The 22,780-nt window shown below is 46.1% G+C and overlaps 1 protein-coding gene across 2 annotated transcripts in view; it reads right to left on the bottom strand.

Moving 5' to 3' along the window:
- Positions 1-22,780, bottom strand: part of PIWIL4 (piwi like RNA-mediated gene silencing 4) — a 174,026-nt gene that overhangs the window by 49,816 nt on the left and 101,430 nt on the right. For both annotated transcript variants that reach the window (XM_075851489.1, XM_075851491.1), the window contains 4 exons: positions 12,018-12,215; positions 10,628-10,739; positions 9,750-9,876; positions 1,623-1,740 (listed from right to left, as the gene is read on the bottom strand). In XM_075851489.1, coding sequence (XP_075707604.1) covers positions 1,623-1,740; positions 9,750-9,876; positions 10,628-10,739; positions 12,018-12,215 — 555 coding nt within the window. The remainder of the gene's footprint in view (positions 1-1,622; positions 1,741-9,749; positions 9,877-10,627; positions 10,740-12,017; positions 12,216-22,780) is intronic.

Here is a 22,780-nt window from a genome sequence, read left to right as displayed (position 1 = left end):
CCGCGACATGTGAATGATCCTCAAGTCTTTCCTTTATATTTTTTTTCTGTTTTGGATCCACTAGATTGGGCTACAAAAAAATAAATAAAACAAACAGCACTGTGAAGGGGCCTTACATGCACTATATTAGAAAGTTTTTGTATTTAAAGGGTTGGTCAATTTTCTGCAATATTTTTTTAATAGGACCATAAACTGACCACAAGATCCTGCTACTGGAACCCCTAGCGATCTGCTGTAATCTGTGGGGGAAGTTGGCTGCAAGTGTTCAATTTGCCTGCAGCGCCACCACAGCATTAGGCGATGTTTCCTCAGGTCAGATACGCTGCCTAAAAGAACCCGCAGGGAATTCCGCCTCGGCGGAATCTCGGCTGCAGAAACCAGTGCTTGAAAACATTTTTTTTGGAGCATGTGCATGAGATTTGTACAAGCCTCATCCATTCTGCTGCAACTGTAAATGCTGCGGAATATTGGCACAGAATTCCGTTGTGGAAATTCTGCAGTGGGAACCCAGCCTTACATGTCTTGTTAAAGAGGCTCTGTCACCAGATTTTGCAACCCCTATCTGCTATTGCAGCAGATCGGCGCTGCAATGTAGATTACAGTAACGTTTTTATCGATCTTACCTGCAAACGCTGATGCTGCTGCAGAATCAACTGTAGCCTCTGGTGCCGATGTGTCCTCGCTCGTCTGACACGATGCAGGACCTGTGAGTGACGTCACAGCGTGATCTCTCGAGAACACGGCTGTGTCTGCACTGCCAGAAGCTGGGCGTTCTGAAGAGAAGTGGATGATACTTCTCGTCAGAACGCCCAGCTAGTAAAAGTAGTAAAAACGCCCCGATGTACGCACATAATACACGCCCACTTGGACTTTTACTTTAAACACGCCCACTTGGACTTTTGCAAGCCTCATTTGCATAAATACAAAAATGGTCATAACTTGGCCAAAAATGCTCGTTTTTTAAAAATAAAAACGTTACTGTAATCTACATTGCAGCGCCGATCTGCTGCAATAGCAGATAGGGGTTGCAAAATAAGGTGACAGAGCCTCTTTAAATTCAATGGGTTGTTTGTATAATGCACCGACATGCCGGGTCCTCCAGAGTGAGAGACGCACTTTGTATCCACTCTCCGCAAATAGATGAGGGTCCGGAACGTGAGACCCCCATCAATTAATTTAAATTCCATAATAGGATATTAGAAAATGGGTTTTTAAAACTAGACAAACCCTTTAATATTCACATGCATTCTACCTTAAAGGGTACCTCCATTTATATAATGGATCGGGACTGGGACTCGAAGATTGGATCCATCGTATAACTGGAGGTACATTATAAGGTCAGATCTGCACAGATATGCAATGAGCTCGCGGTGATATCTGGGAAAGATCTTTATACCCGTTACATTTTTAATGATAATACAGTAAAGTGCAAGAATCTCCTCTATCTACACTTAATCAATGGCAAGTGATTTACTTATAGCAATATTACCCGACCCCAACCTTCCTAGACATAGTTAAGGGATACACATGAGTTACTAAGCCTCGCTCAATAATTTATCGGAGGTCATTTTTTTAATGATTCCTGTAATGGAAACAAGTCAAGAGCAAGTTCAATGAATTACTCCTGGATGTTTTCTGCCAGGGTCTGCAGCCTCTTCTGCCGGCGCTCCGGGTTTAATTGTGTTTCCAGCGACAGGTCTTTCATCAGGCGGAAGTCCATAAGCGCGCGGCTCGACAGCCCTGGTGATAAGGCAGAAACGGGAAGAAATTGGCAACATAAAACAAGTTGTATACAGCGGTTTTTGACATATCTATAGTATAATAACAATACTATATAAATGAGTATAAAATCTATCTTTTATCATGGTCAACCTCCTGGATAGAGTAACACATAAAAATGTTCTAGCTGTCACACCTGCACGTACTAATTGTGAAAGAACGCTGACTCAAAATGCGGCAAAAAAATTAGTACATGCGCCGAATTTATTATATATTTTTAACACTTTTTTGTGCAAAATATTGGTTTATATGTATCCCAGACATGAGGTGGGGTAAGGAAGAGAAACGTGACGACGATGCCCAGCAAGTTGTTCAAAATGTATCAATCCATGTGTGCGATATTGATAAATTTGTCATTGACACCTTTTTTGCCATCTCTTAAATTCATGTATTCTACAACGGTATTGATAAATACTGTCCATCTCAACCAATCAGTGCTCAGCTTACATCTCTTAATTGGTTCCCAACCGTCAACTGTATATATATGGCCGGTGGTGAAGGTCTTTAAAACTCGCACCAGCGTGTATCTACGGCGCAGGTTCTATCTGGCTGCCGAGCGCACACTAGCAGCTAAATGTCAGGTGCCCGAGGGACCCTGAAGAGAAGACAGAAGCCACTTTCACTGCTTTCTTCTCTGATCAATGAGCACTGTGTATGGCATAGAGGCGGCGATCATTAGCGAAGCGGCACAATGCTCACCCGAGTGCTTCTGCCACTTTGTTTAAGCGATCGAGGGGAGTCTCGTGCTCTGGCCCCCACTAATCAAAACTTCTTACATGTCACTATGAACAGAAAAACAAAAAGGACGGCACCACATAGTGCAGGTCAATGAGGTTTGGGTGAAATATTGATCGTGGTCTATTATGCTCACCCAGGTAGTGCTTGGATAAGGTAATGAAAAAATCCACGAATGCTGCTGCCAGGATCCAAACCGGTAAACCAAATGGTCACCGCTTGTTAGAATGTGGAGAGGCAGTGGGAAAAGAGAGGATCCTGTGAGGCGCTGCTGCGTGGCTGTTGGTGGAATTCAGCGATGGTAGACGAAGTGATATAAAGAAATATATGTTTATTATAAAACAGTAATAGCTACGCGTTTCAACTCTGTACCAGCGTCTTCCTCAGGCTGGTACAGCGTTGAAACGCGTAGCCATTACTGTTTTATAATAAACATATATTTCTTTATATCACTTCGTCTACCATCGCTGAATTCCACCAACAGCCACGCAGCAGCGCCTCACAGGATCCTCTCTTTTCCCACTGCCTCTCCATATTCTACATGTCACTATGACATGTCAAAAGTTTTTTTTTAATTTACTTACAATTTAAGCCCTTAATAGGAGGAGAAACATAGCAGACCTGGAGGCTCCCAGGCTGCCACTAAAACTATCAACACATATGGGATGGGTTCATAGAGAGTCTTCCACTTTCCAGAAGCTTAATGAAGCGGTCGCAACAGCGGCCGCGGGATCTATGTGGTTAAATGGCCGGGATCGGAGTTACCTCCAATCCCGGCCGTTAGACAGGGGTATAAGCTGTAATGTTCCAACTTATGCCATAATATAAAGCTATTTGACATTAGAAGCACTGCTTTTAGGGGAGAGTATCTCTGTAATATTGCGCCATACAGAGGCACCACACACTGGCACATAGAGTGCTTATGGCTCTGCCGTGTGCATGGTGCTCGTCTCTTTGGTTTTCACAGTCCCATGAAGACAGGTCAGTCCACCAGAACAGAGGATCAGGGTAGAGGAATTCATTTGAATGCTCGCCATGTAATCCTACACTTCCACTGCAGCGGTTGAGCTCAATTTTGCCGTCTGACCAAAGAACTTAGTTCTAAGGCTGGGGCTACATGACTTCCACAGTGGCGTAACTACCGCTATAGCAGCCGTAGCGGCTGCTACGGGGCCCGCAGCATGAGGGGGCTCGTGCCACCCGCCGGCATGGGCCCCCCCATGGCCGGAGGCTCTGCTAGCAGCCGCTATGGCTGCTACAGCGCGACGCCACTGAAGGGGTTGTTCCTACAAAAGACATGCATCCCCACAGGATAGGGGGATACATGTGTGATCACTGGGACACCCAGCAATAAGGAGAACGGGGGACCGAAAGTCCCCCGAAGTTCTCCATGACAAACCTCGGACTTCCGGGGTCCGTCTGCAGCTCCATAGAAATTAATTGTGCACTGGTTGCGCTTGTGCGCATGCGTGACCAGCGCTCCTTTCATTTTTATTGAACTGTGCAGAATCCGGAAGTCCGAGGTTAGCCATGGAGAACTTGGGGGGACTTTCGGTCCCCCGTTCTCCTTATCGCTGGGCGTCCCAGCGATCCCACATGTATCCCCTATCCTGTGGATAGGGGATGCATGTTTTTTGTAGGAACAATCCCTTCAGTGTCACATCATGCATGTATACCCTATCCAGGGGATACATCTCTTTTGTAGGACAAACTATAGGCCGTTTTTTTTGGGGGGGGGGCTATATGGCGTTATCTACAGGGGGGGTCTGTATGGTGTTATCTACAGGGGAGGTCTGTATGGCATTATCTACAGGGGGGGTCTGTATGGCGTTATCTACAGGGGGGATTGGGGCTGTAAGACGTTATCTACAGGGGGCTGTGTATGGTGCTATCTATAGGGGGGCGCTGTGTGGTGGAATCTATGGTTAGGCACTATCTACAAGGGGGGGTTGTGTGATACCCAGCGGAGGGGGGGCCCCAGTCAAAAGTTTGCTATGGGGCCCAGTCTTTCCTAGTTACGCCCCTGGACTTCCAGTTACATGTCACAGCAGGTTTGGCGTCTTAGTTGTGCACCTTTTTTTCCCAATTTTGTTTTACACGGTCAAGAATTGGCAAGTAGCACCACAGAAAAGTCGTGCACGTCTGCCACTGAAAAGAATAGGATGCGACTGGGTTACGTGGTACCAAAGGTGCAGCCAGCACCTGAAGTTCCACAATGGAAGCGTCGGAAGCGCGACTATACTGCCTGACCGAAGCCGCCGTATCATCCTAGCCTAGCTGGGTAACGGTCAGCTGAGCTCCCACAATGCACTGCTCTCCACTAACAGGAAACCAGCACAATTCTAAAGTTACCTTCCTGTCTGCACCGTCAATAAAACCTCATGTCATTAAACATTGGTACAAGATGATAAAAGTAAAGTATTTACAAAGCGACTTTCCTTTTTCCTTAGTTCCACGGTTTCTATATCAATAGTTCCAGTAATGTTGTGAGATTTTGTTCAGCACCCGAGTAGTTAAAGAGGCTCTGTCACCAGATTTTGCAACCCCTATCTGCTATTGCAGCAGATAGGCGCTGCAATGTAGATTACAGTAACGTTTTTATTTTTAAAAAACGAGCATTTTTGGCCAAGTTATGACCATTTTTGTATTTATGCAAATGAGGCTTGCAAAAGTCCAAGTGGGTGTGTTTAAAAGTAAAAGTCCAAGTGGGCGTGTTTAAAGTAAAAGTCCAAGTGGGCGTGTTGAAAAGTAAAAGCACAAGTGGGCGTGTATTATGTGCGTACATCGGGGCGTTTTTACTACTTTTACTAGCTGGGCGTTCTGATGAGAAGTATCATCCACTTCTCTTCAGAACGCCCAGCTTCTGCCAGATCACGCTGTGACGTCACTCACAGGTCCTGCATCGTGTCGGCCACATCGGCACCAGAGGCTACAGTTGATTCTGCAGCAGCATCAGCGTTTGCAGGTAAGTAGCTACATCGATTTACCTGCAAACGCTGATGCTGCTGCAGAATCATCTGTAGCCTCTGGTGCCGATGTGTCCTCGCTCGTCTGACACGATGCAGGACCTGTGAGTGACGTCACAGCGTGATCTCTCGAGAACACGGCTGTGTCTGCACTGCCAGAAGCTGGGCGTTGTGAAGAGAAGTGGATGATACTTCTCATCAGAACGCCCAGCTAGTAAAAGTAGTAAAAACACCCCGATGTACGCACATAATACACACCCAGTTGTACTTTTACTTTTAAACACGCCCAGTTGGACTTTTGCAAGCCTCATTTGCATAACTACAAAAATGGTCATAACTTGGCCAAAAATGCTCGTTTTTTAAAAATAAAAACGTTCCTGTAATCTACATTGCAGCGCCGATCTGCTGCAATAGCAGATAGGGGCTGAAAATCTGGTGACAGAGCCTCTTTTAGAAGATATAGGCTACTTGTAGCACTGATGGCAAATTAGTATAGATGTCGAGTGGGTGTTGGACGGCGTTGCTGGCATTATGTATGCGGTATCTATTTTATGAGCTGTCGATAAATATTTAATGACGGGAACGTGCCAGCCTCATCTGTGCATACAATGCGCCATTCATTAGGAAAGCTCCTCTGCCCACATGCCCTGTGCCAGGATCTGTGTGCTGGGGGAAGTAGCCTGCTAAAGATACACTGAAGTGTCTATGTAATACATGTCTCGCTTCTGAGGAGTTGTGTTGCCAAGAATTTCCCTTGTCCCTGGCTGAGATCTGCTATCTGAAGGTGGATACTTATCCCCTGGTCATAAAGTTTTATCAATGGGATCTGCCAATAATCTAACGTTGATGGCCTGGCAGACACTTGGTTTAGGGATATCATCAGCAGAAACTAGATGCATCATTTTGTTGTCCCTTGAGATAAGCGGTGTCATATGTGTCCGGCAGCTGCTTATCTCTTCCTGCAGTAATGAATTAACACTCACGTAACCGAATGAGAAATCAGCCTAAGGCCGGATTCACACGAGCGTGTGCGTTTTGTGCGCGCAAAAAACGCGGCGTTTTGCGCGCGCAAAAGGCACTTGACAGCTCCGTGTGTCAGCAGCGTATGATGCGTGGCTGCGTGCTTTTCGCGCAGCCGCCATCATTATGACACTCCGTTTGTATGTTTGTAAACACATGGTGCTTTTCTGTTTCCATTCATCCTTTTCACAGCTGTTACGCGAATCACGCTGGTCGCACGGAAATGCTTCCGTGTGGTGCGCGTGATTTTCACGCACCCATTGACTTCAATGGGTGCGTGATGTGCGAAAAACGCCCAAAGAACGGACATGTCGTGACTTTTTCACAGCGGACTCACGCTGCGTAAAAATCACGCAACTGTCTGCACGGCCTCATAGACTAATATAGGTCCGTGCGACGCGCGTGAAAATCACGCGCGTTGCACGGACGTATATCACGTTCGTCTGAATAAGCCCTAACAGTTGTCATATGAGCAAATATGTGTCTATAGCCAGGTATAGGTTGTACAGGTAGTTCAATCACCTCTATACAACTAGCCATTACCCGTCTGCCCTCAAATTAGAGATGTGACTAAATGCCATGCATGCCAACGAAACCTTGTCAAAAAACTTCACTATATAACCCATGGCCTTCCATCAGGAATATAGGGAATACTGGGCCTTATTGCTTCCAGGTTCCTGATATAGTCGCTGTGGAGTGACCTCTGAGGTCTCCAGACCCCAACCAACTCGCTGTTTGCTATGGCTGATCTATGAAAGGGATTGTCTCTGATACGACAACCATTTTAACTTACTACGGCTGTGTTCACACAGTCCGAGGATCCATTCAGAGCCTCCGCTGGCAGTTTCTTTATATTTGACTGCAAGACTGTCAATGGGGCGTGTAATGGCAAGGGGGTGTGTAACATGGCTGTGATACTGTCCAATCAGCTACGGACAGTGTCTCCAGCTCTTGCACTGTCCGTAGCAGTGACACTCCCCCTTGCCAGTTCGGCAGACAAGACTGTGTGATCTCTCGCGCGAGATCAGTCTGGCCCTTGTCTGCCGAGAGCTGAAGGGTGGGAGCGCGCGCGCGCACACGCTTTCCTCTCTCAAGCTCTTGCTGTCACACTGTCCGTAGCTGATTGGACAGTGTCACAGCCATGTTACACGCCCCCTTGCCATTACACGACCCATTGACAGTTCAGGGGGTTATTTAAATATCCGTCGCCAAATATAACGGCACCGATATCTAAATAACGGAGGAGGGTAGGAAAAAAATGGGAAGTGCCCCAGGGTTTGTGCAGCCCTGACCATTACACGCTGCACTCAGCAACACATGTATGGGGAGGTGAAAGGTCCTCTTTAAAGCCCTTTTAGACCGGCCGATGCAGCGAGCGCCGATCAACGAGACATCGTTGATCAGGGCTCGTTTGCTCCTGTCACACGTAGCTATGGATGGGACGAGCGGTCGTTACTCCGATCGCTCGTCCCCATACATTATTATCATGTTGGCAGGGCGTTTCCCAGGGAGACGCGCTGCCGACAACGATATTTCACTTTTTTAAAACGATACGACCAGCAGATGATCGAGCGTTTGATCGTTCATCTGCTGATGGCTGCCCTGTTTACACAGGACAATTATCGGCAACGAGCGTTATATGAACAATTCCCTGCCCGATAATCGTCCTGTGTAAAACCCCCTTTACATCTGTAATTACAGCAAAAGGAGGATCCACAAAGTACTGACTTTCAGGGGATGAATAGTTATCACATTAAAGTTCTCTGTTTTTTTGCCTTAATTATTGTTTGTGTCACAATAAAATATATTTTCCACCTTCAGAGTGGTAAACATGTTGTGTAAACCAAATGGTACAAACCCCAATTTTAATCCCCTTTTGGAATGCAAGAAAACAGGAAAAACACCAACAGAGGTGAAAAGTTTCGCAAGGCACAGTATTAAGCTGCCAGGGGTGTGTCGACACAATGATTACAGTATCAATCAGGAGGATTTTGCTTCCAGCTCTGGAGTACAATAACTCAGGATCAGTAGAACATAAGTAATTCAACCTCTTATGTAGATAACGTCTAGATGCAAATTGTGAAACAGTGTTCAAAAGAGGAAGATAAAGCTATACTTGCAATAGACTTTACTCCTAGAAGTGCCGGGTTTTACGGCCTCAAGTACACGACATATCTTTCGATTTCTCCATTCTGGCATTCCAGGACGTGTAGCGGTTTTAATTTTGTGTCGATGCAGCTGTATGGGGTCTTTGTGTTGGACAAGTTTGACTTTCTATAAGTACGTAAACTTTAAAGTGTAACTAAATTTTTACAATTCTTTTGACATGTTATAGTGACATGTCAGAAGTTTTGATCGGTTCGGAGACCCACACAAATTGCTGAAATAAAGGGGCAGAAGAACTCGGGTGAGCGATGTGTCGCTTCGTTTCTGATCGGCTTTCCTCTGAGCGGTGTACGGGCTCAATAGAAAGTCTATAAGTCGGTGCACTGCTTACTCGGCTTTCCCAGGATATCCATTCAGAAACGAAGCGGCACAGCTTTCATCTGAGCGCTTCTGTCACTTCGTTTTAGCGATCGGTGGGGGTCTCAGTGCTCGGACTATGACATGTCGAACGGTTTTTTAGTTTAGTTACCCCTTAATCTTTAATTCTTTTGAATTTTAGGTCGCTCGGGTAAAAAAAAAAACCCACAACTAATTTTTTCCTTTTTCTTTTTTATCTCCCCCCTTCATCGCTAACCCTAACCAAGTATATATATTTATAGTATAAGTTGTCATGGTCCAAAAAGTCACTAAATGTGCAGGAATGCTTTTATGTTATATGTTTTTTATTAAATAAAATGTATTAAAATATATATATATACTGTTTTGCATAATTTTTTTACATTTATTTATTTTTCGTCCCATTGAGGGAATTGAACTCTTCGCTTTCAATTTTCTATTAACAATATGCTGACGAAAACAAAGCTGTGTATTACAGCCACACTCCTGCCGTTGATCCTGCGAGTCAGTAACATTGTCATCCATGACAAAAATTTTTTTATCATGGGACAGGAAAGGAGTAAATACTGTACCTACTTATGAAGAAAAACCTTACCCACGTACCAGGCCAAATGTTGTTGTTGTTTTTAATGCAGTAACGAGCTCTACCAGCAAACATAACATTTACATTTCTAGATACAACTTGAACAAATAAAGTCGTCTTTACGCAAGGGGCCATGTAGCAGAGCTAGAAATAATGACACTTACCGGTGAGGTAACATAGTTCTGGAAGTAGGTGAACTACCCGGGGAGAGTCACACGCCTCGCTCTTCTTTACCTTCAAGGTGCTAACCAGCATGGGCTGCATCAAGTCAGTCAGCTCTAGATTGTATTGCTAGAAAAAGAGAGAACAAGTGAAGCACAGACTGAACTGCATTCAAAACTAGACCGATGTTTGCCGGATTTACCAAAAAATAAAAAACAGCTGAATAGAATTTTTTTTACAACTTAAGGCCCCATTCACATCACGCTTTTGCCCTGCGTTTAGCGTGTACACAATGAAAGCTCCCAAAGTACACGCTAAATGTGTCCATAGGGCTCCATTAGCCCGACAGAAGCCGAAAGAGTTTCGTTTTGGCCTCCATCGGGCTGGTATACATCGGTATATATATTTTTAGTAGACTACGCTATTCCATACAATGGAATCTCGCAAAACAACATCCGATAAACATTTACGTCATGAGCTTTCCAGTAGTTTTCCATTACGTATCTGTTAAACGGATACTATTATAGCCTATGGGTGACAGATGTCACTATTAGGCATACGTCACAGTCAAAAACGTTATGTGAACCTAGCCTAACACAGGCTTTATATTCACAGGCCTTTGAATTGATTAAACTGTGCGAAAGGCTTGGTCATAGCTGACCTGCAGGGGGCGCTGTGCCATTGAGTTACAGTAACAATCCTACATCTAATGTCCTCGTCCTAAGCACAAATCCGTACTCTCTATCTCTGTATTCTGAACAGAGTTTTCTTCACATCCCCTCCTCCGCTGTCCTCCTCAGAGGTAGGAGAGAAGTTCCACACAGATATGTCCTACATCTTTCCATGTTTCACACTGACATATTTATGACATCCGCCATACCTGTTTATAATATTCCACGTAGGAAATCTGAGTGCCGTCTTTTTTCGGGAATGTGTCTGTGGGTTTGGTAGACCAATCAATATCATCCACTCTGTATGTCTTATTGTTGTACCTAAAGGAAGGAATATATAGTCTGTAAAACAACAATATGTCCATGTGTGCCGGTACTATATATCAGTATGATGCTTTAAGGCTGGGCTGCAGTGTGCCGGTACTATATATCAGTATGCTGCTTTACGGCTGGGCTGCAGTGTGCCGGTACTATATATCAGTATGCTGCTTTACGGCTGGGCTGCAGTGTGCCGGTACTATATATCAGTATGCTGCTTTACGGCTGGGCTGCAGTGTGCCGGTACTATATATCAGTATGCTGCTTTACGGCTGGGCTGCAGTGTGACGGTACTATATATCAGTATGCTGCTCTACGGCTGGGCTTCAGTGTGACGGTACTATATATCAGTATGCTGCTTTACGGCTGGGCTGCAGTGTGCCGGTACTATATATCAGCATGCTGCTTTACGGCTGGGCTGCAGTGTGGCAGTACTATATATCAGCATGCAGCTTTACGGCTGGGCTGCAGTGTGTCGGTACTATATATCAGTATGCTGCTTTACGGCTGGGCTGCAGTGTGACGGTACTATATATCAGTATGCTGCTTTACGGCTGGGCTGCAGTGTGCCGGTACTATATATCAGTATGCTGCTTTACGGCTGGGCTGCAGTGTGCCGGTACTATATATCAGTATGCTGCTTTACGGCTGGGCTGCAGTGTGCCGGTACTATATATCAGTATGCTGCTTTACGGCTGGGCTGCAGTGTGCCGGTACTATATATCAGTATGCTGCTTTACGGCTGGGCTGCAGTGTGGCGGTACTATATATCAGTATGCTGCTTTACGGCTGGGCTGCAGTGTGCCGGTACTATATATCAGTATGCTGCTTTACGGCTGGGCTGCAGTGTGACGGTACTATATATCAGTATGCTGCTTTACGGCTGGGCTGCATTGTGACGGTACTATATATCAGTATGCTGCTTTACGGCTGGGCTGCAGTGTGCCGGTACTATATATCAGTATGCTGCTTTACGGCTGGGCTGCAGTGTGCCGGTACTATATATCAGTATGCTGCTTTACGGCTGGGCTGCAGTGTGTCGGTACTATATATCAGTATGCTGCTTTACGGCTGGGCTGCAGTGTGACGGTACTATATATCAGTATGCTGCTTTACGGCTGGGCTGTAGTGTGACGGTAGAGGTTCCCGGTGAATCATTGCTATGGAATCTCTTGAGAAACTGATTTGCCAAGAACAACTTTCAGACAGGGTCGCCCGCACTTTACCAGCATATTATTGATGCCCCTTTCAATCATTTTGATTATCACTGACCAGAAGTACCTGGTTAACACAACCATCCCCAGAAACTCTTTTTCACAGGCTTCGGTAAACCTCTCTTTGGGGATCCTGGAGTACATGTCACTCATGGAGTTCAGCACGGTCTCGTTGCGCAGGACCTTGTGGCTCACGTCTGCGCTCAGGGTCAGCTGTCTCTCAAGGAACGTGACTGACACCGAAAACCCAGGCCACAGCGTCAGCCTATGAAAAAAGACAGGTAAGAGTTAATATTTGAAGGTTCATCTGGCCAACCGGATGTGTGATATGACATTTTTATTTTTAGAAGGTTTTCTAGGATCTAAATAATCTTCCCATAATTGTTGAACCCTAGAACCCCATGTACTCTTCTTTAAAACTGCTATAATGTACTTGTATATGATCAAAACTGCAGCATAGAAAGTTTTAAAAGTGTTTTTTCAACATGTAGCAAGGTGCTATACATTAATGGCAGAATCAATACAAATGCAGTATGCAGCCTACATTAAAACAAAAAGAAATAAGAGAAAGCAATCTATTTTCTGAAGATTTAAAGTGTACCTCCAGTGAAAAATAAAAACTTCACAAAGCTTTTAGAGCCTCATGTACATTAGCTTTGCAAAGCCTTTCCCATTAAAGCCATTTCTGCTCCAGATCTCTGAGGAGCTGCTATGTGGTCACCGGTCACCGCTTCTACAAGTCTGATAGCTCAGATTACACTCCTCCCCCTGCAGTGGGCAGAGAGAAACTGCTTGCTTGAATTAGTGCCAATGCTGCTGTAATCACAGGACTTTATAAGCAAGCAAGCTTCCTGTACAGATATAGACAGCTTGTAATCCATGTTTTGGTAAGATATTCAAGTTAGGCCTCATTCACACGACAGGGTCCGAGTGTCGGCCGATAAAAATGGCCGTTTTGGGCCGTTTTTCCCGGCCGTTTTGCATCCATTCCGATTACGTTCCGGGCCGTGTTGCCGTTTTTAACGGCCGATTTTGACCCGTTTTGCATCAGTTTTTTTCCCTGTCCGTTTTAAAATCGGATGAATTTCATTTAAATTTGTTGCCACACACAACCCTCTGTAGATAATGCCACAGCCCACCTGGTAGGTAATGCCACCCAGCCCCCTGTAGGTAATGCCACCCAGCTACCTGCAGGTAATGCCACCCAGCCACCTGCAGGTAATGCCACCCAGCCACCTGCAGGTAATGCCACCCAGCCCCCTGCAGGTAATGCCACCCAGCCACCTGCAGGTAATGCTACCCAGCCCCCTGTATGTAATGCCACCCAGTCCCCTGCAGGTAATGCCACCCAGCCCCCTGCAGGTAATGCCAACCAGCCCCCTGTATGTAATGCCATCCAGCCCCCTGCAGTTAATGCCACCCAGCCCCCGGCAGGTAATGCCACCCAGCCCCCTGCAGGTAATGCCAACCAGCCCCCTGTATGTAATGCCATCCAGCCCCCTGCAGTTAATGCCACCCAGCCCCCGGCAGGTAATGCCACCCAGCCCCCGGCAGGTAATGCCACCCAGCCCCCTGCAGGTAATGCCAACCAGCCCCCTGTATGTAATGCCACCCAGCCCCCGGCAGTTAATGCCACCCAGTCCCTGGCAGGTAATGCCACCCAGCCCCCTGTATGTAATGCCACCCAGCCCTGTGCAGGTAATGCCACACAGCCCCCTGCAGGTAATGCCACACAGTCCCCTGCAGGTAATGCCACCCAGCCCCCTGCAGGTAATGCCACCCAGCAGGTAATGCCACCCAGCCCCCTGCAGGTAATGCCACCCAGCCCCCAGCAGGTAATGCCACCCAGCCCCCTGTATGTAATGCCACCCAGCCCTCTGCAGGTAATGCCACCCAGCCACCTGCAGGTAATGCCACCCAGCCACCTGCAGGTAATGCCACCCAGCCCCCGGCAGGTAATGCCACCCAGCCCCCGGCAGGTAATGCCACCCAGCCCCCGGCAGGTAATGCCACCAAGTCCCCTGTAGGTAATGCCACACAGCCCCCTGTAGGTTGCACCCATCCCCCCCTTCCAGGAGAAGTCACTGACTTCAATGTCCATATATGGACAGTGTAGTCACTGACTTCTCCTGGAGAGGAATTCCCGGCCACAGGGGAATTCCGCTTCAGAAGTGAGTGACGTCACTCACTTCTTCTGTAGCGGAATCGCCGGCCACAGGGTCGGTGATTCCGCTTCAGAAGTGAGTGACGTCACTGTGTCCATACATGGACAGTGTAGTCACTCACTTCTCCTGTAGCGGAATCCCCGGCCATAGGGTTGGGGATTCGCGCTTCAGAAGTGAGTGACGTCTCTGTGTCCATATATGGACAGTTTGGTCACTCACTTCTTCTGTAGCGGAATCCCCGGCCGCAGGGTCGGTGATTCCGCTTCAGAAGTGAGTGACGTCACTGTGTCCATACATGGACAGTGTAGTCACTCACTTCTCCTGTAGCAGAATCCCCGGCCATAGGGTCGGGGATTCGCGCTTCAGAATTGAGTGATGTCGCTGTGTCCATATATGGACAGTGTAGTCACTCACTTCTCCTGTAGCGGAATCCCCGGCCACGGGGTCGGGGATTCCGCTTCAGAAGTGAGTGACGTCGCTGTGTCCATATATTGACAGTGTAGTCACTCACTTCTCCTGTAGCGGAATCCCCGGCCACGGGGTCGGGGATACCGCTTCAGAAGTGAGTGACATCGCTGTGTCCATATATGGACAGTGTAGTCACGCACTTCTCCTGTAGCGGAATCCCCAATCCCCGGCCGGTGATTGGGGATTCCGACTCCTACAGGGAGCAAAAAAAGACCCTCCTCCTCCTCACATGCACTCTGCACTGTGAGGAGGAGGAGGAGAGAGAGCGCGAGCGACGGAATACATGGCCATCACTCGGGACACATTCCGGTGATGGCCGTGTATTACCCGGCCCCATAGACTTCTATGGGAGCCGGGCGGCCGGGTAAACGTCCGAAAATAGGGCATGTCCCATTTTTTGACGGCCAGGTTTCCCGGGCCGTCAAAAAATCGGTCATGTGAATAGCCCCATTAGGGGTCTATTGTTCCTACTGCAGACGTGTGAAGGCCAATTTATAAACGGCCGTCACCCGGCCGGGAAACCCTGCCGTGTGAATAAGGGCTTATTCTATCTATCTATCCATCCGTCTGTCTGTCTGTCTGTCTATCTATCTATCTATCCTCCTGCAGCTGACATTAGCAGGGAGGAATCTATCTATCTATCTATCTATCTATCTATCTATCTATCTATCTATCTATCTATCTATCTATCTATCTATCTATCTATCTATCATCTATCTTCCTGCAGCTGACATTAGCAGGGAGGAAGTAAAGGGTTGCAGTAATTAAGCCTGCAAGTGAATGAAGCCAATAGACAGCATAGAACACTAGTTTTTTAATTCTACATTACAAACTTGAGTTTACATAGAGAGGTGTAGGTGACAGGTTTTTAAGTGGATGACAGGTGATACGCTCCAAGCATAATGCTCTGGTTGATCATCTTAGTAAACACACTCACACTCACAGACCATTTCTTAGGGGAATGGCTGGAGGTTTGCTTTGATGCCCGTGGTTTTAGAATGAGATGATGAACAAGCATATAATAATGTGTCCACATGCTTCTGGCTCCTTGGCTGAAGAGAAAAACGCAAGAATTTATACTGACTGTTTTTGTTTTTTTATATCGGGTACCTTAAGGATATTTAAAACATTTTAATTCCCATTTTCTACAAAAGATATTTACATAATGTCACTGAACAATATCTACTGAGGTGTATTGTACAATGATCTTTATAACAAGCGTTTTTCTCTGGAACTATGTGGAAATGGTAAATAATATATACCCAGTACTGTGCATAAGTCAAAGAGCATTATTTAGTATATTGAGTTTCCAGTCAAAACATCCATTAAAGGGGAACTCCTATCTTAATAAATGATGGCATATGGCTAGTAAATGCTATAACCTCATGATCGTGGGAATCTAATCCCTGGGACCCTGTCGATCATCTAAATCAGGGGTGGGGAATGTACAGTCCACGGGATCATTTGGTCCGGCCCGGCCTCACTCAGACCGTGCTGCTGCCGTGTCATTCGCTACTTGGCTCCGTCAGCGGCAGTTTGAGTGAAGTCGGTGTGTGCCGGCCCAAGAGTGGATCGATCTGGTCACTTGACCTGAGTCCGTAACGTGAGGTCAGGTGACTGGACTATGCCGGCCCAAGCGTGGACCAGTCCGGTCACCTGACCTGAGTCAGTAACGGGAGGTCAGGTGACTGGACTGGTCCACTCTTGTCACAGCACGCCCCGACCTCACACTGACCGTCGCTGACGCCGTATAATTCCCTCCTTGGCTCTGTCCGTGCCCCCTACTTAAAGTGAGGTCCAAGTGACTTAAAGGTTTTTGTTTTTTTCATCAAGGACATTTATGATATATACACAGGATATGTCATAAATGTCCGATAGATGCGGGTCACCTCTGGGACCCGCACCTATCTCTAGAATGGGGCCCCCCTAAACACTGTTCTACCTCATTGTGTTGTGCTGAAGCTTGTGATCTCCAACCATAAAGGAAACAGCGTAGCTCGCTGGGCTACGCTGTTTCCCTATGTCACATAGAACTGAATAATAGTTACGGAAACAGCACAGCTCAGCGAGCAACGCTGTTTTCTTCTTCATGGTCAGAAATCAGTCGGAACACAGAGAGGTAGAACGGGGTTAGGAGGCCCCGTTCTAGAGACAGGTGCGGGTTCCAGAGGTGGGACCAGCATCTATCTGACATTTATGAGTTATCCTGTGGATAACTAAATGTCCCTGATGGGAAAACCCCTTTAAGTAAGTAGGAACAACTTAAAGGGGTTGCAAGTTATTTTCAAAACTTACCAAAAAGACGACTGCGCTTCAGACTGACCGATACATCATCAACAGTACCGGCGAACATCACGCGCCTCACCACACAGAAGCAGTTCCAGCCATCACATTAGGGTGAGTTAATTAGATGTTTGACCATCTATAGCAGGCTCATTTTTAAGTTGATAATTTTGTAAGGCCCGCAAATGATGTTATAAATATCCGAATGGCCCTCAGCAGAAAAAAGGTTCCCCACCCCTGGTATAAACAACAGAGCAGAAGTCCCTTCTGCAGCTTCTCTGTATAAGTGAACGGGTCTGTTGCTGGGGAAGGAGTTGCAACTTCATTCAGGAAGTAATGGCATATCCTAATGATATGACAGAATACGCCATCACTTCTTCTGCAGGGAAAACACCCCTAAGTATTAAAAGGGTATTCTCATCTCGGACATTTATGGCATACCCACAGGATATGACATTAATGTCCGATATATGTGGGTCCCGCCTCTGGGACTAGCACCTATCTTTAGAATGAGAGAAAGGGTGAAGCAGCACTAAAAAAAAATTGATTTTTTTTGAGTGCTGCTTCGCCCTTTCTCTTCTTTTACGTGCATTATACAAGGAGAGGTCACTCCTTGGTTTGAAGCATAGCACCGGCCTTACCAGGCGTGGAACCACAGTGCTGCTCCTATCTTCGATTTTCTCTATATCTTTAGAATGAGGCACCCTGACCCTGGTGCTAGCTTGTCCCGCTGTCGCTGTTCTCCGTCTACTAAGTTACGAAGTGGTCAGGAAGTGATTGGAAGTTACGGAAACAGCTTAGCACAGTGAGATACGCTCTTTCCGTAACGCCATCTCTAAAGTTTAGTTATAGAAGTTACTTCTAAATACATTCAAGAAGAACTCCAGAGGTAACACCACCTTCCATGACTGCACCCCCACCTGACTTTATACCACACTCTACCCTTCTTTTATGTACTCTGTACTTACTTTTTAAACTTCTGCCTTGTGTGTGCTTTAAAAAAAACCTCATCTTGATTCTCAGATTTCCCCAGCTTTCTCTTCCTCTCTGCTTTGCTATCAATCCCATGATGCTTCAGCAGAGCATCACATGACCAGCTAAAGACCATACCATTTCTGCATGCTGGGGGACACTGTGATTATCATTCTCTCTATATTCTCCTAAATAAGCTGGGGAACCATAAGCATACAGACAGGGAGGTTGCGCTATATTCTTCTACATTATACCGTGTGTCAGGAACCTGTCTATGTATCGGTGGTAGCTGATGATATAAGTTTCTGTCCCCCACCCCCCTGTGTATAACTAGTGTGGTACGGGAACTGCTGAAGCCTGTGATGGGTGACACATAGATCTCCATAGACTCAAGTAGAGAAAGTGTCACCGAGCCGGATTCACACTGCTGCTAAGCAACCGTCCCAGTCTGATATATAGAGATAGAAGCAGCAAGAAAAATAACAGATGAGAGACTGACACATGGAATACCAGAATATACACATGGGAATGACCCTTTTAAGCTTCGTTCACATCTGCGCCAGAGTCCCATTCCATCTGAGCTTTCCGTCGGAACGGGACCCTGAATGACACAAACGGAAACCAAAGGTGTTGATTTCAATGGTGACGGATCCGATGCAAATGGTTTCCGTTTGTCTCAGTTGTGCAAGGGTTCCGTCGTTGTGACGGAATCAATAGCGTAGACTACTATGGTTTACATTTGTGTCAGTCAGGGCTCCATTCTGGCGGAAAGCTCTGACGGAGCCCCGGCACAGATGTGAACGAAGCCTTAGAGATGTTGATGTCTTGGGCCTGATGACACTAGCAGCTTCCTGGTATAAGTCCGTCTTTTTTTTTTTTTTTTCAAATATATTTTTATTCAAAACCAGAACAGTTACAAGTATGCAATGTGTATCACACATACAATAATATATACACCAAATAACAATGTGTTCCAGCTTCAAAATTCTTTTTCATTTTACTTGTCATCATTAAGTTGCAAGGTATGCAGTAAAACAAAACACAACCAACAATTCCCTTCCCTCCCCCCAACTCTCCCCCATCTCGGTGAACATTTTCTTAACTGGCCACCAGCATACCTAGCGTGCCCTGGATACTCTGTGAACTATACCATGATGTGTGTCGAAATGTGCGCATGAACATCCCTATCTCTGCTGTGGGATAATGTTGCTCTATGAATTTACGCCAAGTTTTAAAAAATTGTTCTGTAGACCTTTCTTTGTGTTTTTCTAGGTCCGTCTTATCATACCCCAATAAAGTCTTAAGAGTAATCACGACCTCCGCAATTTCCGGGACCGATGCCTGTAACCAGTGACGCAAGATGCACTTTTTGATAGCCAATAAAGCCATATGCACTCCTTTCCGGGCCACTAGAGGTGGTCCCTCCCCCCCTGGATCCAAAGGAATATAGTGAAACAGCACTGCCTGTGGGCTTGCGTGCACCTCCTCCCCCCAGGTATCTTTAATAAATTGTAAAGCCCGATCCCAAAACGTGCGAATTTGTGGGCACAACCACATCCCATGAAGCAAATTGGCTTTGTGCAAGTCGCATTTTGGACAATTACGCAGATAATGTGCTGGAGCGTCCCTGTAGGATAAATTAAAGGCGTATGTCGCTCTGTGCATTAGCCTGAAGTGCATCTCACGCCACTGTTCATTCACCATGACCTTCCTCACCCTCTCCCATCCATCTCGTATCTTGCTGGAGATGTCTGGATCCTCCAGCTCCAACTCCCACGTTCTAAAGCAGGAAGTACTAAAGGAATCAAGATGAGCATTCCGAAGTTTACCATATAGACTTGCAAGGCTTCTCCCCGCACCACCCTGCGGCACCATCCCATCAAATGCTCCCCGTATCTCTACTCCATCAATATTGCGGACTTTGTTTTTACATAACCCCGTTATTTGAACATATTGCAAATATTGATTTTCCCTCAAATTGTATTTGCTAGAGACCTCCTGCCACGTAAGCCATCTCCCCTCCTCAACATTCATGAGTTGGCCCAGGACCTTGATCCCTTCATCTTTCCACTGCGAAAACAATTTATTCTGACTCCCCTGTGGAAACATAGGGTTATCCCACAACGGCCAGAATTTAGAAAGACCATACGGAAGACCAAAAAGCTTCCGCACCGCCTTCCAGGTGCCGATTGTATCTTTCAGCAACAGACTTGCCTTAACGTTATTAGGCAGTTGAGCATATGACATGTGTAGCAGGGCCTGCAGCGGAACCGCTCCCGCCAATTCCTGTTCCAGCTGAACATTGGAGTACATATTGGTGTTATGTATCCAATCCCCTATGTGTCTGCAGATGGCCGCTAAATTGTAGTATCGTATAAGTGGCAGCTGAATACCTCCATCCACTTTGGGCAGTGCCAGTTTTTTATATGCAATCCTAGGTCTCTTCCTTTGCCACAAGAATTGTAAAAATGCTGTCTGTAATTTCTGGTTATCTAGGTGCTTGATCAATATGGGTATGGTCTGCATTGGATATAACAGTCGAGCAAAGCTTATCATTTTTAAAAGAGCAGCCCTCCCAAACAACGACAATGGCAATGACGCCCATCGATTTAGTTCCTTATGGATTTTTTCAAACAAGGGTGAATAATTTAGTTTATAGAGAGAAGAGGGAAATTTGCCTATTTTAATCCCCAGGTATGTAATATACGATCTAGCTATTTCCACCGTGCCCTGCAAGGGTGGTCTTACCCCTGATTCCTTCAAGTAAAGTAATTGACTCTTTTGCGCATTGACTTTATATCCTGAGAAGGACCCAAAGTATTTTAGCTTCTCCAGCACCCCCCCCAAATGATCCCCAGGCGATTTCATAAATAACAAAAGATCATCAGCAAAACATGTTAGCTTGACCTCCTGGCTGCCAACCTTAATCCCTTCAAAATCTCTGGATGACAAGAGATGTCTCGCTAGCGGTTCCAAAGCCAAGTCGAACAGCAACGGAGACAAGGGGCATCCCTGCCTTGTTCCCTTCTGTAAATGTATCGGTGCTGACAAAAACCTGCAGTGAACACCCTAGCTAGAGGTTCTGAATATAATGCTTCCAGGTAATTCCTGAACAATCCTTGTATCCCAAATCTATCTAAAACTAACCTCAGCCAATCCCAGTGTACATTATCGAAGGCCTTTTCGGCATCTAACGTTAAAAGTGCTGGCGAATCATGACCCTCCATATTAGAATTCCTCATTGCGTCTTGAACCGCCAAAACCGTGCGTATGTTTTTGACCGCCGACCTCCCCTTGACAAAACCCACCTGGTGTGGCCCGATCAAATTAGGGAGAAACATAGCCAACCTATCTGCCAGTATCTTCGACAATATTTTAACATCCTGATTTATCAAAGAGATTGGTCGATAGAACCCCGGGTTAGCCGGGTCTTTCCCATCCTTGTACAATACTTTAATATAAGCTACATTGCCCGACTTCAAAAATTCCTTATTTAACAGCATACGATTATACACCGGCAATAAAATGGGCGTGACTTCCTCCCTCATAAGTTTGTAGAAATCACTAGAAAATCCGTCTGGCCCTGGCGCTTTGTTATTCGTCAATGATTTAATGGTCGATATTATCTCTTGTTCCGTGATCAATGCGTTTAATGCTTCTCTATCAGAGTCCGAGAGAGATGGTAACGCTACGGAGTCCAGGAACTCCCTCCCCTCATTCCTCTCCGAAATGTCCTGTGCATATAGCGCAGTGTAATAATCTCCCAGTATATCATTGACGACTCTTGGATCTTTCTGTACTTCCCCATTCCCATCTCTCAACCCCCCTATGTGAGTCGGGCGAAATTGTCCTTTCGCCATTTTAGCCAGCAGGGAACCTGATTTGTTCCCATATCTGAAAAAATGCGCAGTTGTTTGCTCTCTCTGGAACCTTTCTTTTTTATCCAGCCACCTTTCAAACTCTGCCTTTGCCGTGAGCCAGTCCCCCCTAAGCGCTAATGTCGAGTTTGCCAAGTACGCTGTGTATTTCATGCGAAGGTTTCTGCTAGACTCGTTATAATGTTTGTTGGTTTTCCGTTTAAGCGAAGCAACATAAGAAATGATCCTCCCCCTCAGCACTGCCTTGGCTGTGTCCCAAAACAAGTGGCTGTTTTCTCTATGAGCTTGATTTTCCTGACTATATTCCCCTACCCAGCCCTTCAAGCAGGATTGAAAGGATTCATCAGTTGCCAGAAATGACGGAAATTTCCACAATATATCCGACCCCCTTTTAAACGTATCTGCCAAGATCAAAGAAACCGGTGAATGATCTGATATCACTAAGTCCTCTATTCGAGCACTGAGGATCCTAGAGAGGAGCACCGGAGAAGCCATAAGATAGTCAATACGCGACCATGCGGTATGCGCATGAGAAAAATGAGTGAATTCTCTACCTAATGGAAATTGTGTTCTCCATACATCTACCATGCCCGTGGAAGACAATAATGGGGCCAAGACTTTATCATGTGTTCTTTCCACCAATATCCTACCATCCCCCCTTCTCCTGTCCTCTGTTGTACATAAGACCGAATTAAGATCCCCTCCCAGCAGAATCTGAGGTTCTTTATCCGCTAAAAGTTTTCCTTCCAGAAATTTAAAAAAGACCCGATTGTTGTCATTTGGTGCATATATACAGTACAGACTCACTCTCCCCATGGCACCCTCCAAGATCACATGCAAATATCTACCCCCCTCATCCCGCTCAAAAGTAACCACCGAACATTCAATTCTTTTGTGTATGAGAAGTAAGACGCCCGCCTTGCCATTAACTGCTGGAGAACCCATTACCGTGCCCACCCATAATTTACTCATTCTCTGGAAATCACGTTCCAATAAGTGGGTTTCCTGTAAAATCGCTATATCCGCTTTCAACTTTTTCAGGTGGCGAAGAACCATCATGCGTT

Source organism: Rhinoderma darwinii, chromosome 2 (assembly GCF_050947455.1).
Source record: "Rhinoderma darwinii isolate aRhiDar2 chromosome 2, aRhiDar2.hap1, whole genome shotgun sequence".
Taxonomy (NCBI): Eukaryota; Metazoa; Chordata; class Amphibia; order Anura; family Rhinodermatidae; genus Rhinoderma; species Rhinoderma darwinii.
Note: the sequence above shows the minus strand (reverse complement) of the source record. Positions and strands in the feature narration are given on the sequence as shown.